The sequence below is a fragment of the Typopeltis vanoorti genome, chromosome 12, assembly GCF_054136105.1.
Source record: "Typopeltis vanoorti isolate ZY-2024b chromosome 12, IOZ_Tvanoo_1.0, whole genome shotgun sequence".
Lineage (NCBI taxonomy): Eukaryota > Metazoa > Arthropoda > Arachnida > Uropygi > Thelyphonidae > Typopeltis > Typopeltis vanoorti.
The window spans coordinates 22,840,382-22,860,639 of NC_143560.1; the positions used below are offsets into that span (position 1 = coordinate 22,840,382).

General features: G+C 36.0%; 1 protein-coding gene across 2 annotated transcripts in view; it reads left to right on the forward strand.

Annotated features, from left to right (window-relative positions):
* The window catches only part of LOC150100630 (uncharacterized protein C9orf85 homolog), a 32,329-nt gene extending 30,015 nt beyond the window's left edge, over window positions 1-2,314 (forward strand). For both annotated transcript variants that reach the window (XM_090401908.1, XM_090401907.1), the window contains exon 3: window positions 1,896-2,314. In XM_090401908.1, coding sequence (XP_090258034.1) covers window positions 1,896-2,013 — 118 coding nt within the window. In that variant the 3' untranslated portion in view covers window positions 2,014-2,314. The remainder of the gene's footprint in view (window positions 1-1,895) is intronic.
* The last annotated feature ends 17,944 nt before the right edge of the window (window positions 2,315-20,258 follow it).

Here is a 20,258-nt window from a genome sequence, read left to right on the forward strand (position 1 = left end):
GTACTTACAGGTTTTATTTACTTTGCAAACACTTCTTAATAGTTAAGTATGTGTTACTTTATAATTATTAATATACTTTCATTTAAGCAAATATAGGCTATTTTGCATATTGAGAACCTGCACTCTATTGTTAAGTTGCAAATAATTAAGAGATTTCCATAGAAATTTAAACAGGATAATGATTTTAAAGCAATCTGAAAATGAACAACAGAAAATAAATACATAAAATGTTTATTTTTTTGTAATACAAAATTTCCTTTAAGGAAGGTGCTTCTTTTTTTAATACAAAACTGTGACTACTGTTTTATATGTAAATGCATTTCAATGAGCATGACTTGATGACAATGGCAGTTTCCTAATATTTTAATAAAACTGATAATGTTGGTTGAAAGTCTAAACAAAGTCCAGCACTTGCCTCCTGTGCCTTAACATCTGGCACAAAATGATGAGCGAACCATTCTTAGAATAACTATTTTATTTTCAAATATATTCTTGGTATTATAAATGATAGTCCCATTAGCACGCTAGTGATGAATGCATTGACATGCATTTGTGGAACATTTTGCATTAATGAGAACTAGTAGCATTGGCAAAACATATATCTGTATCTTCTGAACATTCTCTAACACTGACTGTTGCCATCCTGTTCATTCTGCCTTTCATGTAATTTGCACATCAACAATCACTCTCTTTGACATTCTCACCTCACTTATGGTTACACTCTGTTCCTCAAAACAAGCAATTTTTGCAGAACATGAATCATCGAATCTCTCCTCACAACTCCATTCATTCCTGTCTCCCTCTCTCTTTCACCTTATTCCCTTGACTTCTCATTTCCTTTCTTTGCCTTGTTCTCTCATTCCCATAACTTTTTTATCTTGTCTGTTCTTTTTTTGCTTCACGTCGGTTAGTCCTTCAAATTATCTCTCACATCCTCATCAACTAAATTTTCATGCTTCTTCTTTACCTCTGTCTTCTTCTTCTCTCTTTCTTGCTCTCTCTCATCTTAACATTGCTTGACATTCACCAACATGCAGAGGATCATCCCTCAGAACTACTACATTTTTGGTCACACTGTGTAAAGTTAAATCTATCAGCAATTTGCATTTCCCTTCCTCAACCTCATTCAAGCTACTTGCATCTCTCTTTGCTAGCACTCGCCATCTTATTTCCAATGCACTACTAATGCTGCCACTAAAACCTTTGATACTAACATCAAAATCACCCAACATTTCCCATTGTTTATATTTCATGCACACTCCTGTTTCTTGTTTGCCACATTTTCAATTGATGAAAAGTGTACCTACTACAAGCTTAGCATTCTACAAAATCTTGTATGATACTGTACAAAATGTAATCCTTAAATGGTGGCACATTGGACAGCATTATATTAGTGAACTTGAGGTATAGGTGTGGCAGCCACCATAATTGAAACAAAAGAAAACAATACAATACTCACATGCAGTATATCAGAAAAAACTTGCAAACTATGAACACTCAGTCATGATTAACTAACTAGAAATTTATGTTAACATCCCTAATCATTAATATCAAGAGTTTTCTTTTATTAAAACTGATGCTTGTATGTTTATTTTTATTTACTCTTGCTAATGATACTTGACTTAGTATTTGTTTGTGTGTGTGTATATCACCCATTCATGAAAGGTTACAAGACCTATAGCGTATCGGTACTGTTGTCAAGCAGCATGTTTGGACTTTGTTTTTGTTGGTTAGTTGGGAAGAGGAAAGAACTTGTGAAGTACTGTTCTATTGATAATTTTTAATCATTTTATAATAATTTGCATATTTTACACCACTTACAATGATGTTTATATAAGATACTTCAAGTTTATTTATGTTGTGCATGTGTTTTTTATTTTATTTTATTTTTTTAGTACAAGATGTCAAAGAAAGACTGTGAAAGAAGCATATCATATAGTATGCAAAGAGTGCGTGCTTGCTATGGATATCTGTGCCAAATGTGGTAAGAAAGAAGAGACTAGCCTAGCTTGAAATAGGTACAAATATGATCATGAACAATTAATTAAAAACGAAAAACATTCATTCTTTATACACCTGGTAGTGTTCAGGTCACCACAGCTTTTTTCTCCCACCCTTCATCAACAGCTTCAGAAAGGAGGCCTGTTTTGGATATTCCCCTCTATTTGATCAAACATCAGGTTATTTGCAGATTTGTATAAATTTATACAGCAGTTGAAACTTTACCAGTACATTTGCTGACAAAATATTCTACATTACGGATGTCTAGTAATTGTAAAATATTACAGAGAAATAAAATAGAACATGCTGTTAACGATTTTTGTATATATCTAGTAATACTAATTTGTGTAATAATGACTCTGCATGTCAGGTTCTATTCATGAATATCAATCAGTAACATACATGTTATCATGACTTTAACAGAAGCCCTAAACAAAAAAACTGAGAACAACACAACATTGACTGGAGAGAAGTATACTAAAAATAACATTAAGAGATAGGAAGACAAATATCTGTATAAGATCTCAAACAGGTGTCACGGATATCATACAATACATTAACAGGCTAAATGGAGATGGGGTGACCATATTGCCAGATACAATTGCACAACATGGACTAAAAAAACAACAGAGTGGAGATCAATGGATGAAGGTAAGAGGAAGACTGAGAAGAAGATGGAGAGATGAATTGGAACAATTTACAGGAGTGAAATGAATGGGTGAGCCTGAAAACCTGAATGGCCTGGAAAACCATTGGAGAGACCTTTGTCTGGCAGTGGACAGAACCAAGAGGTTGAAGAAGACGAATATATGATGGCATAATTCTCTACAGAAAATTAAATTTACCAAGAATATACTTTCTTGGCAACTTTAATTTTATATTATAACCAAGTGAAAAAACTTTCAACATCAGTTCTCAGCTAAATATACATTTTAACATATATTTAGTGGGGTGCTTAATGATCAAAGCTGTATAATTGATATGAGACCTCCACATAGCCTTTCAAGAAATGTGGAGAACTGACCAGGTCTTCTGACCTAATGTCCAATCCTCATCTTCTCGTGGTGCACCCTGTTGGATATCTACCTGGATACTGAACGAACGAGGATGGGCTGGCAATTTGGGATTTAGCCGAACAAATTGTATTCTTATTGGCTTAAACCAATATAGAAAATGATGGTACAAAATGACAAAATTTCATGTTGGCTGGGGCGTCACCCAGTTAAACAAGGTCCCCATTGTTTTTGGCAAGGAACCAGAGTGAACAGTGAAAAGTCAGCTACTGGAACAAATCTGAAAGCACACTCCAACTCAACATCACCAGAGTTAAAGATCGGTACTATCAACATAATAAGAAGCCTGAATGGCAAAGAAATGGAGCTAGCTGAAAAATTAGATAAGTACCAGATCAACATAATAGGGATAACTGAAACAAAAAAGACCAAAACTGGTGAGATCTTTCTGAGCAATAAATACAAAATGTTATATTCAGGAAATGACAATCAAGGAAAAGAAGGAGTAGCCATACTATTCAACACTAAATATGAGGCAAATCTTCTTGAATGGCAGGCAGTCTCAAGTAGAGTGATGTAGGCAAATATCAGAATGGGGAACTCGACAATGAGACTTATTTGTGCCTATGGTCCCACAGAAGGCTCTACTAAGGTAGAAGTGGAGAAGGCTCTAGGGAAAGCTTCTGACATAATGAAAAAGGAAAAGTTGGTCCTTGTTGGGGATCTAAATAGCAGAGTAGGAAATGATTGTTAGACATACAAAAATGTTTTGGGAAAATTTGGAGAAAAGAGCAAAGCTAATAATAATGGCAAATACCTGTTGGATTTCTGCTCAGGACATGGACTGGTTATTACTAACACCATGTTCCAACATAAAAATGTGCACAAATTCACATGGAGAGAGGAGGCAAGGAATAAGAAAAGTCTCATTGACTATGTTATTGTTGATAGTGATGTTTTCTCCCTGATGCAGGACACCAGAGCGTACTGAGGATTTGAAATTGGAAGCGATCACTGTTTAGTCTTGAGCAGGATAAAATTGCATTTCATACTGAAAAGAATAACATGTAAGAAAGTTTTAAAGCAAATAAAAGTTGAGCAACTCTCAGATGTGAACTGTAGACTAAAATACACAAAGTTTATTGAAAAAAAAATGAGAGTTTGAGAACAAGAACCAAACCTTCAAGAAAACCCTAATTGATTCAGCCAGAGAGGCATGTGGTGAGGGTGTCTGTAAGGATAGAAAATTTAGAACTCCATGGTGGACACAGGAAGTTAAAGAGGCAGTGAAGGAAAAGAAGAAAGCATATCAAAAGTTCCTGGCAAATAAGTCAGCTTGTGCTCTTAGAGAATACAGAGACAAATGTAAGAAAGCTAAACCCTGTGTAAAACTAGCTAAACAAAAGTCATGGGAGGACTTTGGCAAGAACATAGAAAATAAATATCAAGAAGGTGGTAAGATATTCTGCAGGTCGTTGAAGAAGCTTAGAAATAGAGGAAAGAGTTCTGTAAAACGAGTTAGAGATGATAAAGGTGACATGAAAATGGGAGAAAAAAAGATATCCTTGAAGTATGGAGTAATTACTTCGAAAAATTGCTAAATAAAACAAGCAGTGATAGCACAGTGGTAAAAAACACTCAACTGGCATTCAGTCAGGAATACATATCCATACTTGAAGTATAAAAATCATCGAAGGCTTGAAATGTGGAAAAGCAGCAGGAGTAGATGGTATTCGACCAGAAATGCTGAAGTATAGTGGTATAAAAGTCTTACAGTGGCTGCACTGCATAGTTCAGAAGGCCTGGACAGAGGGACGAATTCCTGATGATTGGAGTAGAGCTCTAATAGTATCCATATATAAAAAGGAAAATAAAACTGAATGTGAGAATTACAGAGGTATTTCCCTACTGAGTGTTCCTGGTAAGATTTATGTAAGTATACTTGAGAAACGGTTGAGAAGGATTGTGTAAGCGAAGCTTGGTGAAGAACAAGCTGGATTCAGGCCAAATAGAGGCTGTCAGGATCAGATCTTCACTTTGCGACAAATAGTTGAGAAAGCATGGGAATATAACAAAGATCTGTATTTAAGTTTTATCGATCTGGAAAAGGCATACGACAAGGTGCCAAGAGAGAAGCAATTCAATACACTACTGTTATATGGTGTCAATGGGGCATTATATCAGCAATGCTTAGTCTTTAATTGAGTTGCAATTCAACAGTTAGAATTGAAGGAAATACAGGAAGATGGTTTAATGTTACATCTGGTGTGAGACAAGGATGTACATTATCCCCTCTGTCATTCATTATCTATATGGATCACATTATGAAGGAAAGTGGTATTAAACATGATATCAGAATTGGAGATGTTAATGTCAGCTCTTTGCTTTATGACAAATCCGCTACAAGTTTGCAAGTTTCCCTGACTAAATTAAATAACTGTTGTATAATATATATGGTATGAAGGTCAGCATTAAAAAGACAAAGACAATGAAAATAGGTAGAATCATTGAAAATGTCAACTGTGTTTTGAATGGGGAACCTGTGGAACAAGTAAAACATTTCATCTACTTAGGCACGATTTTTACTGAAGATGGTTAGTAAATTAAATATGGAAATAGACAACAGAATCAAGAAAGCTGGTATGGTAGGAAGTCAATTGAATAAATTCATATGGAATAAGAGAGAAATTAGTCAGAACACTAAATTAGCTGTATACAAGACGGTGTTCAAACCAGTTTTAACTGATGGATCTGAGAGCTGGGTCAGAAGTAAAACACTTGACCAAAGACACTAGAGACCGTAAATATGAGAGTCCTGAGAAAGATTAGAGGCATGAACAGATTGCATCAATGGCAATATCATATTAAAAACGAGGATATTAGGAAAGAACTAGACATTGTCAGCATCCAGGAATGTGTTAGCAGAGCTAATCTTAGGTGGAATGGTCACTTAAACATAATGGGCGAGGAAAGATTAGCAAAGCAATTGTTCTCTGCCAGGTTGGCAGGAAAACGACTCAGAGGAAGACCAAGATATAGGTGGATTGATGCGGTACAAAGTGCCTTAGACGAGAGAAATATAAGATCTGATAATGTTGGAGTCCTGACAAGTAACAGACTGATTTGGAGGAATATTGTAGATAGGAAGTTAATAATGATGTAAATTTTTCATGTAGTACTATCATATCTCGTACACCCCTTGAGGGTACATGTGATGAATTTGATGTTGATGACATATAATTAGTTAAACTGATGTAAAACTGATGAATTCATTTTATCCTTTATGCTTTTCTGCCAAAAAGAATAAATCAGGGTCAATAAATTCACTCTAATTTCAAATGCATGAAATGAAACATGGAGTTAGAGAATCGAGATTGTAATCTATTGCAAAGATATGACATGTCTGAGCTAAGGAGGAAGCTATGATTGCAAAAACAGGAAGAATATGTGCTTTGCATTATGGGATACTAAGGCAAGTGATGTGAAGTCATTAACTTCTACGTAAGTGTTGTTGCCCCAGTCCTGAAAATACTTCATGGGCAAACTTTGTTTGCTTACATTTGGATAAAGGATTAAACCGAGTATATAATTTCTTGGTATCATTAATTAATAGTATTAACAAGGGGAAAAACTTCCAATTCAATTAGTACATCAACTGCAATATTTTATGTACAAAATACTTGTTGACAGTCTCAGCTCTTCCAGTTTAAAGACTCACAGTTCTAAAATTCCTTTTTGGAATCTGCTATTAATATTCACCCGACTGTCATGTAAACTTAAAAACTTCATAAGAATGAAATTGTCCAGTTCCTGATCTCAAATTTCCATCAACTCTTTACTTGTTTTTCTCAGTACTCCAATACTGAATGCTGTCTCTGTCAGCTGTCAATCACCCATCAGACTCCATGAGCATGCGCACTCCATGTAAATATCAATTAAGAATTTATATAATCACTGACATGACTTGTTAGTGCAAACAGAATGTCTAAACAAAACATCAAATATCTCAAAACTTAACAATTTTATATTACAATAAAGAAGATTGGGCTGCTTAAGGGTCAAAGCAGAGAGGAGACCTCCACATAGCCTTTAAAAAATGCAGAGAACCGACAAGGGCTTCTGACCTAATGTGCAATCCTCACCTTGTGGTGCACCCTGTTAGGTATCTACCTGGATACTGAACGAATGAGGATGGGCTAGCAAATTGGGATTTAGCCAAACAAAATTGTATTCTTATTGGCTTAAACCACAAATAAAATGATGGTACAACGTGACAAAATTTCATGCCGGTTGGGCCGTAGCCCGATTAAACAAGACCCCTGTTATTTTCGGCAAGGAACCAGGAAGAACAGCAAAAAAGTTGGGCTGGAACAAGTCCTGAAACACTCCACAACTCAACATCAACAGAGTTTAAGATAGGTACTATCAACATATGAAGCCTGAATGGCAAAGAAATGGAGCTGGCTGAGGAATTGAATAAGTACCAGATCGATATAATAGGGGGTGATAGAAACAAAAAAGGCAAAACTCGTGAGATCTTTCTGAGCAATAAATACAAAATGTTATATTCAGGCAATGACAATCAAGGAAAAGAAGGAGTAGCCATAGTATTCAACACAAAATACAAGGCTAATCTTGAATGGCAGGTAGTCTCAAGTAGAGTGGTGTGGACAAATATGAGAATGGGGAACTGGACAATGAGACTTATATGTGCCTATAGTTCCACAGTAGGTTCTACTAAGGTAGAAGTGGAGGAATTTTTTGAGGCTTTAGAGAAAGCAACTGACACAATGAAAAAGGAAATGTTGGTCCTTATGGGATGTAAATAGCAGAATAGGAAATGATTGTCAGACATACAAAAATATTTTGGGAAAGTTTGGAGAAAAAGTGAAAGCTAATAATAATGGCAAGGAACCAGAAAGAACAGCAAAAATCTGTTGGGTTTCTGCTCAGGACATGGACTAGTTATTACTAACACAATGTTCCAACATGAAGATGTGCACAAATTCACATGGAGAGGGGAGGCAAGGAATAAGATAACTCTTATTGACTATGTTATTGTTGATAGTAATGTTTTCTCCCGGGTGCAGGGCACTAGAGTATTATGCCATTTAGTCATGAGCAGGATAAAATTGAATATCATATTGAAAAGAACATGTAAGATAGTTTTAAAGCAAATAAAAGTTGAGCAGCTCTCAGATGTGAACTGTAGACTAAAATATATAAACAGTATTCAAGAAAAAAAGAAAGAGTTTGAAAATTGCAACCAAACCTAGGCAATTCAGTGGCAAGACCTGAAGAAAACATTGATTGATTCTTTCAGAGAAACATGTGGTGCGATTATCTGCAAGGATAGAAAATTCAGAACTCGATGGTGGACACAGGAGGTTAAAGAGGCAGTGAAGGAAAAGAAGAAAGCATATGCCAGCTTGGTTGGCCGAGTAGTTAGCATGTCCACTCTCCAGCCAAAAGGCTGCGGGTTCGAATTCTGCCATGGGCATGAATGTTTGTGATTACCTGTGAAAATAATAGTGATGGTTTGCAGTAGATGGCGTTGGTGTGGTTGTGGTTTGATGTAGTTGGTGGATTTGAGAGGTGGGGACAGCTGTAGAGTAGGAGCCCTCCCTTGATGAGTCCTTGGACTCCCTGAAGGTGTCACGTAATAATAATAATATCGAAAGTTCTTGGGAAATAAACCCGCTTATGCTCTTAGAGAATACAGGGACAAATGTAAGAAAGCTAAACACTGTGTAAAACTACATAAACAAAAGTCATGGGAAGTCTGGCAAGAACATAAAAAATAAATATCAGGAGGGCGGGAAAATATTCTGGAAGCTGTTGAAAAAACTCAGTAATGGAGGAAAGAGTGCTGTAAAAGGAATTAGAGATGATAAAGGTGACATGAAAACTGGAGAAAAAAAAAGATATCCTTGATATATGGAGCGATTACTTCGAAAAATTGCTATATGAAACAAGCAGTGACAGCACAGTGGTAAGAAAACACTGACCAGGCATGCAATCAGGAATACATATCCATACTTGAAGTAGAAAAAGCCATCAAAATCCTGAAATGTGAATGGCAGCTTGAGTAGATGATATTCGACCAGAAATGATCAAGTATAGAGGTATAAAAGTCTTGCAGTGGCTGCACAGCATAGTTCAGAGGGACGAATTCCAGATGATTGGAGTAGAGCTCTCATAGTACCCATATACAAAAAGTGAAATAAAACCGAATGTGAGAATTACAGAGGTATTTCTCGACTGAGTGTTCCTGATAAGATTTACGCAGGTATACTTGGGAAATGGTTAAGAAAAGATTGTAGAAGGGATGTCATGAAGAACAAGCTGGATTCAGACCAAATAGAGGCTGACAGGATCAGATTTTCACTTTGTGACAAATAGTTGAGGAATCGTGATAATATAACAAAGATCTGTATTTAAGTTTTGTAGGCCTGTAAGAGGCATATGACAAGGTGCCAAGAGAAGAGCTATTCAAAATGCTACAGTTATATGGTGTCAATGGGGCATTATACCAAGATATTTAGTCTTTATTTCAGTTTAAGTCAGCAGTTAAAATTGAAGGAAGTACTGGAAGATGGTTTAAGGTGTCAGACAAGGAGTTCATTATCCCTTTTGTTATTCATTATCTGTATGGATTGCATTATGAAGGAAAGTGGTATTAAACCTTACATCAAAATTGGAGATGTTAATATCAGCTCTTTACTTGATGCAGATGATGTTATACTTTTAAATAAATCCAGCACAAGTCTGCAAGATTCCCTGACTAAAAGTGAATAACTGGTGTAATAAATTTGATATGAAAATCAGCAACTGCATCATGAATTGAGAACCTATAGAACAAGTAAAACATCAGCTACTTAGGCACAACTTTTAGTGAAGACGGTAAATTAAATATGTAAATAGACAACAGAATCAACAAAGAATGAACTGATTCAAGTGGTTCATGAATGAATGGAATTTAATCTAATAGAATACAGTGGTCGATAGTAAAACAGACAAACTGTGGGCCGTTAGTTTTGTTGAGGGGGGGGGGGGCGTGAAATAATGAAAACAAATTTTAAAATGTTTTAAGACTAAGTGTGCCATATCAAATGTGTATGTAAGATGCTAAAAATTAATATTTGCATTTGATTTTTGCAGTATTCACTGTGCATGTTTTGTATTGAATATAAATACAATAAATATTATAATGATATGTCTGTATTACGATTTTTTTTTTTTTTTTTTCAATGGGGACCGTGAAATATTTTAATTTTTCTAAGCGGACCTTTACATTCATAAGTTTGGGAAGCACTGATGTAAGAAACAGAATTTGATTCAACTTCATATATTTAAAGAATACTCAGATGTTGTCATTAAGTTAACTAACCTGAATAGGAATTATGACGATCATTCCTATTTCTTGGGACCTTTACATAGCCCATAACAGTAAATCTCAACCTTCCTAACCTAGCCATGTTCTGATGAACACCATCTCTAACTGCAACTTGCCAGTACAAGTGTTGGATAAGATAGCAGCAGAATGGGAAAAGGGCAAAATAGTTTCATTGTATAAAGGCAGCTTCAAGACAGCTAACAAAATATAGACCAGCCAATACCTCAGAAGTAATAGCTAAGGTTTTGGAGAAGTTGGTATCAGGCTGAATGCAGAATTGGGTAGAAACAAACATGATACTCTATGGAAGTCAGCATGATTTTGTGAGGGGATAAAGCTTCAGTAATTTGCTCATTTTTATAGGATGGTGACAACTGCCACAGCTTAAAGGAATGGCTACATGAGGATGATGCTGGACTTACTTTGCGAAGACATTCGACAGGAAATTACATAAAACGTATACAAATTGTAGCAAATGGATTATGAAGCTGGTAATATGGATAAGATGGACAGACATTAAACATTATATATAAAGTATATATTTTATATATATATACTATATATACTATATATATTTTATATATATTATATATCAAACAGTATATATTTTACATATAAAGTACATGAACACAAGAGACTAACACTTATAACATGACACAGTGTCACGTATGGGCATGGTCAGAGAGAAGAAAGGAATCTGAATGTATTTTATGAATAACTGGGAGGGATGTTGAAATAATTGGGAAAATGCTATGGGGAAGACTTCCAAAGAATAAAGTCAGTGAATGAGAATTTGGTTCCCATGTAGCTCAGTGGAAGTGGCATTGGCATTCCACGGCCCTTATCCATCTAAGGAAGACCTAGGTTCAAATCTAGTAGTTGACTAGAGGAGCATTTTCTAAGCCTTTCTCTGACCACTTCCCATCTGTCATGGGCAAGTGTATTTTTTCTGCCAGAAATTCAGGTTTATCAACCATACATAATGTGGGATAAAACAGTTAAAACATTATAAATTATGGAATGAAAGAATAATAGAAGCTAGAATAAAAATAGAGGTTATTTAACAATAATTGGTTTATATGCCCCAGAAGAAGGAAGAGAACAGGATAATATTGAATTTTATAATCAACTACAAAATATATATAATGATTATGTAATTTTAGCAGGAGACTTAAATGCAAGACTTGGAAACACGAAAATTAATAATAATATAGGAATACATGGAGAACATACTCTAAACAGGAATGGTAAAACATTGATGCACTTTGTAGTTTATAATAACCTAAAATTAATGAATTCTTTCTATAAACATACATAAATATACTTGGGCAGCAAGAGGATAGAAATCAATATTAGATTATTTTATCTTAAATGAAAAGACAAAGTTTTCGTTAGAGTTCAAGAGTTCAGAGAGGATATGAAATAAGCAGTGACCACTTTCTCCTTAAAATAAAATTAAGATTACCACCTAAATCACTACAAGTAACAAGAACAGAAAGAAAATTTAAAACATTTGTTTATAAAACGGCTATTAAATGACACAAATATACAATGGCTATATGAACAAAGAATTAACCAATATCCAGATAAAATAAAACAAAATGAAGAAACAGAAACGGAATGGCTTAGTATAAAAACGATACTAAATGCAGCAGCAAATGAAAGCTTAGGAAAGATAAAAAAATTCAATAAAAGAAAAAACTGAAGATTTGGGATGATACAATCAAATAAATAATCAAAATGAAAAAAGACTCCTATCATAAATGGTTAAGCAGTAAAAGATTAAAAGATAAATTAGAATATAAAAGAATAAGAGCCATAGCTAAGAGAAGTCAGAAAAAGACATAGAGAATCATGGAACAAATTTGTTTCTAATTTAGAACATGATTTATATAAAATAAGACCCAGTGTATATAAGATTTTGAAACACTTAAATGCAGATACTAAAGAAAACATAAAATTAAACACCAAATTGAAATTAGAAGAATTTCTACACAGAATTGTGGACAGATAAATCTTTTAAAAAAGACAACTGGCAAACATTTAATGAAAAGGAAATAACTAAAGAAGAATTAGAAATCAGCCTGAAAGAAACAAGAAATGGAAAATCACCTGGAGAAGATAAACTAGGTTCAGAACTGTATAAATATGCAGGAAAAAGATTCAAAGAAAGACTCCTATTATTTTTAAATAAAATTTATTCAACTGGTAATCCCCCAATAGAATGGTAAAAAGCAATTGTGATTCCTATCTTTAAAAACGGTAATAGAGAGATGACCTTAAAAATTATAGAGGTATAAGCACACTAAATTCCTGTTACAAAATATACCAGAATTTTAAATAGCAAACTAATGAAATATTCCAAAAACTTTATTTTAGAAGTACAGAATGGATTTAGAAAAGGATGAAGGCCAACCCTCCCCCGCCAAAAAAAAAAATTTTCCAAAAAATCTTTTCCTAATTAAAATTCATTTTTTTATTTATGTTGTGTCCGGTCTTCTATTTCTATACTACTTATGAGTTAGTGATCATTGCAGATGCTCAGTCATAGGTCATGTGTAATACGTAAAGTGTATATTCTCAAATCATCTACTCAGCATTCCCCCCCCCCCCCCAAAGATTAAATCCTGAGTGTGCCACTGGCCATGACCTTTCTTGCTGGTGGAATCGACTTTTGTCTTCTTTGGCAATGAACAACACTTTTGTCCACTGTTTGGAGTGTGGTGTGTAATGGTGAATGACAGCACTTGCTTGCTCGTCTCTTCATTGGTGGTTACATGTAATAAGTGATAGACATGGGCCAGCTATCTCTGATTGGCTACCGGTGGAGATTGAACTGCCCACTCAGTCTCCAAAAACTAGATAGAGTTAAAAGGCTTTGCCTACTCCGTATAAGGGAATAAAAGATGTTAGCTGATTATTATTAAAAGAAGAAAAAAAATCCAAAGAATGCATATGGCATAAAGCAGAGGTAGACAGGGTATGACACTTAGATTCTGCTTTTGGTCAGGGATTGATGAGAGGGAGAAGCTCAGACAAATTTCTTTGACAGGTACAAAATGAGTGATCATTATGGGGGACTTATGACCTACCTTAGCAATGTAAACTGGACAGAGTACAAACATTCAGTAATAAAGTAAATGAATTTCTGTAATTCTTGCAGGATACATATCTTAGGTAGCAAGTGGAGCACAAGGATCAAGGGTTTTAGATTTTGGTCATAGCATTAAAGAATTCTACAGCCTGTGTAGCTCAGTAGATGTAGTGTTTGCACACCACGGTGCTTGACCATACGAATGAAGACTTGGTGTTTCGAATCTAGTCAGTGACTAGAAAATTTTCTAAGCCTTTTTTCGACCGGATCCCGAGTTAGTCGATCTCTTGCACGGGCAAGCGGGTTTTTTCTCCTGGAAACTTGGGTTTTTTGTCCCATAAACTCAAGAAAAATTACCGTAGAACCCACATAATTTCAGACGTTAAATATATTCTGTTAGGGTTAGGGACTGCGAGATGGCGGTACTTGTTGAGCCGCCACTTCACTGTGTGCTGCTTAATTAGTGATAGCCTTGGGCCAGCTATCTCTGATTGGGTACCAGTGGAGATTGAACTGCCCACTCAGTCTCCAAAAGTTAGATAGTGCTAAATGGCCTCGCCTACTCCTTATACGGGAATAAAAAGCCGTTAGCCGATTTTTTTAAAAGAATTCGAATTGTGACTAAGATCTCATTTGTTTCCAGTTGTGCGAGTGATCATATTGGCCTGAACTAGGAGAACGAATAGTTATTCAGACGTCTCAAAAAGGGAAGAAATTTATCTGGAATTATTATTATTATTAGATGGTCATCTCCATGGGGTTCTAAGCCATATCACAGGAGACCCCATTTATTCACCAATCTACCATACCTCTCCTCGAACCCATTAACAGACTGTGAGATAACAAATGACACTGGCAACCCATTCCACTCATTCACAACTCTCCAAATGAAAAATTGAGTCCTTACGCCCCTAATAACCACACTTTACTCAACTTCGAGGGATGACCCATGTTCTGTTTTCTAGCAAAATGCTGAAGCAATTACCATGTGTCAATCCTATAAAACCCTTTAAGTAACTTAAATGTTCTATACTTATCTTCTCTTTTTCGCCTATCAACCAACTTCTGCACTGCACTCCACAAACCGAGATGGTGAGTGGAGACCACTCACCATCTTGGTTGCGAACCTCTGAATCCTCTTCACCACTTTCTCTTCTCCAAGAAATCCATGAGGCTAGACTTGAGCACAGTAATCCAGATGTGGCCTTATCAAGGCCAAAGAGGAATAACTTTCTTGTCTCTACTTGTTAGTGTGTTCTTCAATAGCCAAAGTGATCTTATGACCTACCTTAGCAATATGTCCTCACTCTATCTTAAACCACCGTAAATCCCTAGCTTCGTCTATTTCCTGGAGTACAGTTTCATCAATGTGGTACAAAGCTTATCTATTTATCCCAAAATGCATAACTTTATATTCCTCCACATGACACCCATTATATTTTGCGATAATGACAATCTATTTAAATTGTCCTGCAAGCTCTCCACATCGCTTTGATTCACTATTATTCTACCTAACTTTGAATCATCAGCAAACAACTGAATATATCCTTTCGGATTATTTCCTATATCATTATGAGACATGTGATTATAATCGACTTAGAAACTGCCTTGGGACAGTAAAATAAGGAAAGAATTTGAAAGAAGACAGGTCAGAAATGCATGGAGCTAGTTAAAAAAGTTAGTACCAATGACACAGATCTGAAGTCAGAAGCGATAAATATATAAAGCACTTTGGAGTGAAATGGATGACCATAGAAATCAAACAGAAATTGCTGATGAAGGAAAGGTTTTGAAAGACATCTAAACAGAGAGAGAACAAGTACTACATGAGAAACATAAGATTCAAGTACATAATGAGACTGGTGTAATGAGAAGAGAAAAGAATATGAAAAGAGACTAGCACTGTGATCCAAAGAGAATGTGATCCAAAGAGAATTTCAATGAGTTCTTTTGTTATTTAGTCAGCAAGAGCAAAAATGACTGTGGATGAATGACCTTGCATGATAGTGATGGTTGTCAGGTGACTCATGCAGATGATGCAGTACAGCGACTAAACATTTAGGTATCCTGGTAAAGATTAGGGATAATGGTTTAATACTGCTAAATGTGAAGCTTTGAAATGGGAATCCACAGAAGCCTGAATATTCTCTTGGTGGAGCTATACTGGAAGAAGCAATGGATTTTGGGTGATAGTAGGTAGAAATGCAAAGTTCAGAGGACACAGTGTAAAGGTTGTGAAGTATTGACGAGGACATTAACCAGCACACAAAAAAGGTGATAATTCCATTGCATGGAGCCTTGATTAGATAACATCTGGTTTAATGTGCTCAGATCTGGTCACTGGGATTTGAAGGTGATTAAATAATTGTATTGAGCGCAGCGGTTGATAAAAAGATTATATCTAGACTACAGAACATTGGTTATGAGAATAGAATGAGTGTAATCTGCAGTCTGAGTTAAGGAGACAAAGGAATGATATAATCGAGATATTTAGGCAGTTGAGAGGTATTTATCAGATCACACTGGGGAGGTTTTTCATATGTGGAATGAAATGAAAGAACAAGAACAGTAGGTCATTTCTGGAAAGTGCAAAAGGAAGCACAGAGTAAGAGAGTAGAATTAAGCTTTTTACATGGAGAATGGTAAGAGCGTGGAATGAATTTCTTGAGGTGGTAGTGAGAGTACAGACGGTGAACAAATTTAAGGGCTGTATGATAGACTTTGTATTGTCTAAGCTGGATTTCACATGATGAGTCATATGATTCCATAGAAGTCTGGAATAATTATACATCTCATATAGGAAATGATTCAGTTAAAATCTCTTCTTGTTGGCTAATGATGCAAATTTGATTATAGCAAAAGTCACTTAACATGATACAGAGATCCTGCCAGCCTGAGATTAAGGGAATGGAAAATGGCTGCTAGTTTAATGTGATAAAGCATAAGGCACTTTTAGATGCAGAGATCACAAGGTGTATTACACTGGTTTTCATAAATTAAGGAACGAAGAGAAAATTCGTATCACCCAAAAACTCTATGATGAATTTTCCTTCAGTTCGGTGAAAAGCAGTATGATATGAGATGCAAAAGATACCCCCACAAAATTGTAAATAAATAGTTTAATTCAGTGACAAATGGGCACGTGAAGAGAATGGTCAAAAACAAGAGTCAAAATGAGATTATCATATTATTTCAATAAGGAATGTTGTTATCCCTTACAGCAGTACATTGTTCAGAAAGTTCTTCCGTATTGTTTATAATGGCGTCCAAGAGCTCAGTTGTTAATAATAACCATTGCTCCTGCAAAAGCTCTCCAAAGTTCCTCAAGATTGTGTGTGTGTGTGTGGGGGGGGAATTGAGCACAGCAACACTCTACCTAGAGCATTCCAGATATAGTCAGGATTAATGTCACGAAACTTAGCTGGACAGTTCATGCGTGTGATGATCCCTTCTTGAAAGATAAATGGCTTATCTCATCTGCATACGGAAGAACATGGCCGTCTATGACCTCATCTCCATAAGTTGCAAAATTTATGGTTTCACTAGGAAGCATATACAGGTCAGTGCATCCACCTAAGATGACTTTCCAAATTATCACCCTGCCTCCACCATAAGTGTCCCTTTCATGGATATTAAATGGGTAATAACGTGTTCATAGTCCTCTCCAGATCAGAGCATGTCTGGTATCACTTTGTAGAGAGAACCCAGGACATGTTATCATCCCTCTAATATCCATGAAAGAGACATTTTACGGTGGGGCAGTGCAATGGTTAGGGGAAACATCTCATTGGGCAGACGCACTAACTGTGCTTCCTATCAGAACTGTGAATGCTGTCACAGAGACGAGGTCCTGGACCCCCGTCTTCATCCGTATGTGGGTGCGATAGTGAAGACATTTATCATACAAGGTGACAATGCTTATCCCAACTGAGCTGAGCTCATGGCCCAATATCTTCAAGGAGAGACTATCACATGTAGAGATTAGCCAGCTAGGTCTGACCTCACTCCTATTGAGAATATCTGGGATGCTGAGAGTAGACATGTTGCTGCTTGATTCTTCCTCCCCCAAACCATTAGAGGCATTGGAGAGCTTTGCAAGAGCACTGGCTGTTATTACCAACTGAGCTCCTGGACACAATTATAACCAGTATTAAAAATCACTGTGAGCACTGGATGGCTGAGGGGGAGTGACGAAATTCCTTATTGAGGCACTTTGACAATCTCATTTCGTGCTCTAACTTTTGACCATTATCTTCATGTATTCATTCGTCGTTGAGTCTATACGTTTACAATTTTTGTAGATGCTTCTTTCCCATGTCAGGTCATACTGCTTTTCACGAATTGTATAAAAATTCATCATATAGATATATAGTTATTGTGATTTTTCTCTTTGTTCCTTAATTTATAGAACACAGTGTGTCTTCTTGAAACTGGGATGTTGGATACTGATGACTTGAAGGCGATTATGGACAGGGAGTTGAAGTTTAGAGGGCATATTGAAAAATTGTTCATTATACTACACGTCCAGAGATACTAGACCCTTCGACACTTCTGCGCATGTCAGCAGAAGGAGAATCCATTCCGAATATAGGGTAATCAATCCGTCTTGTGGGATGAGTTGTTTATTATTACACGTCGAAAAATTAACTTCTTTTATGAACATGGTAGTTTTAAAAGTGGTAACTATTTTATGAATATGGTAGTTTTCAAAGTGCTAACTATTTTGTTTGTATAACAGTTGGGAAATTTTACATATAAAGGACGTGATTTCGCGTGTTGGCGACCAATTCGTACATCCTTTATTTCTTTCTTCCCTTCAACATGAATCTGCCAAACCGGGTTCTTTGAACTGTTCTCGATGTCAAAGAAAATATAGACAAGAAAGATTATGTACAGTGATGTCCAAAACTAAAAACGAAATACATTTTTACCTGTATATGAAAAAAATTTTATGACTACACGAAATTTATGAAAAAAATTTTATGACTACACGAAATGTGGATATAAATTTATAGCCTGCGTAATGATAAATTATTTTACACAAAAAAAAGGTTATACATTTTGTACAAATTAAATTGGAATACGTTTTTAGCAAAAGTTGGAAATTTCCTAAGGACGTAGTTAAGGAACTAATGTACAATGATTACAGAAAACTATGCAGAAAGATATTTCAGTATGGAATATGAAACACCCAGAACTGCGATTCGGCTCTTACAACGTCGTATCATGCTTATCACCGTGATCGAAAAGTTCTTGAGGCAAATTGACCCAGTCCTCCTCCTGAGCAAGATAAGACCTTCTTTGTTTTCTGGGGGGGGGGATTTTTGAGCAGCAATGCATCGCCCTATTTCCATATGTGTTATGGGATTGAAATCTGGGGAGTGTACTGGGTACTCGATTCGATTAATATCCTCGGTCTCCGAAGTACCTGTCATCCATAAAAATGAATTCTTCGCATACAGTACTACAGAGCAATCAAACATGACGTTGAGAAACTTCGTTGCAATATCGTTCACCAGTCATAGTCGTTTTCCCAGCACTTCTAGTTCGGTGTTACAATTAAGCATAATGCCTCCCTACGCCATAACCCAAGCACTGCCGTATATACTCCCTTTCGTGATGGTAAGCAATACCATTTTCACACTAGATCAAGTGTTGTCCAGAACCACAGGAAATACTAAAATGACTTTCATCTGTAAATAGTACATTAGCCCATTGGTGGCTTGTCCATTTTTTGTGGATACAACACCACTGAAAACGTGCTATAGATGAACCGTGGATAAAGGGATGCAGACTACAGGTCTTCTGCAATACAGTCCTACTTATCGCATATATCTTGCCAGAGTTTCTCGAGATATCTGTGGTACCTGTGCTTGAATGGACTCGACTTGCCAGCTGATCTGCTGTGGTGCGTCGATTACGTCTTGCTGTTATAACCAAAAATGTATCTTCATGCTCCGTGACGGAGCGATGGCGACCTCATAGCAAACGTCTGGGTCACATTCCATTAGTTTGAAACACTGGCCAGAGCTTGGCTACAACGCTTTGTGATATTCCAAACTCTCTGGCAATATTTGTAATTTTGTGGCCTTGTTCAAGCTTTTCAATAATTCTTCCCAGCTTGAAGTCACTTAGATATGTGTTTGCGACAATACAAGACATCTAAATTTGTAAATTTATTCTTTCAAGAAAAGAACTTTCTTCAAACATAATTCGCTTATCTCAGCCTTTTTGCCATTTGTACTGTTGAGTGCTACCACGTGATCCCTTTATACGTGAATTGAAAATTTGGATGTATGCCCGCTTTCTCCTCGAAATCGTCAGTTATACAAATTGTCACAAGTTGAATTACAACCGGAAATTCCTCTGAATTCGCAGTTGTAATCTTCAGAAATTATGTTCGTCTTTACCTTTTGAATCACAGTGTAGTTATTATTCCTTTAATAAGACAACTTCTACACTAGTGAGTAGTCTCACCAGTCAGGTGTGTAGTGATATCACACGGTTCACAGTTTATTTATTTATTAATTATTATTATTATTATTTGATTTCATATAAAAGCGTTAGACGAACTTTTTTGCTCTCTTCTGGACGGCACTGAAAATGTTTAAGGAAATTTTAGGTGCACCACCACAAATGTGTGAACATTGTTCTAAGGATGGGTGGATTTGGTATTTATATATATATAGAGTTAGTAGCAGGGTGGGTATAAAATTCTTCCTTCCCAACCTGATGTACGTATAGTACATGCCAG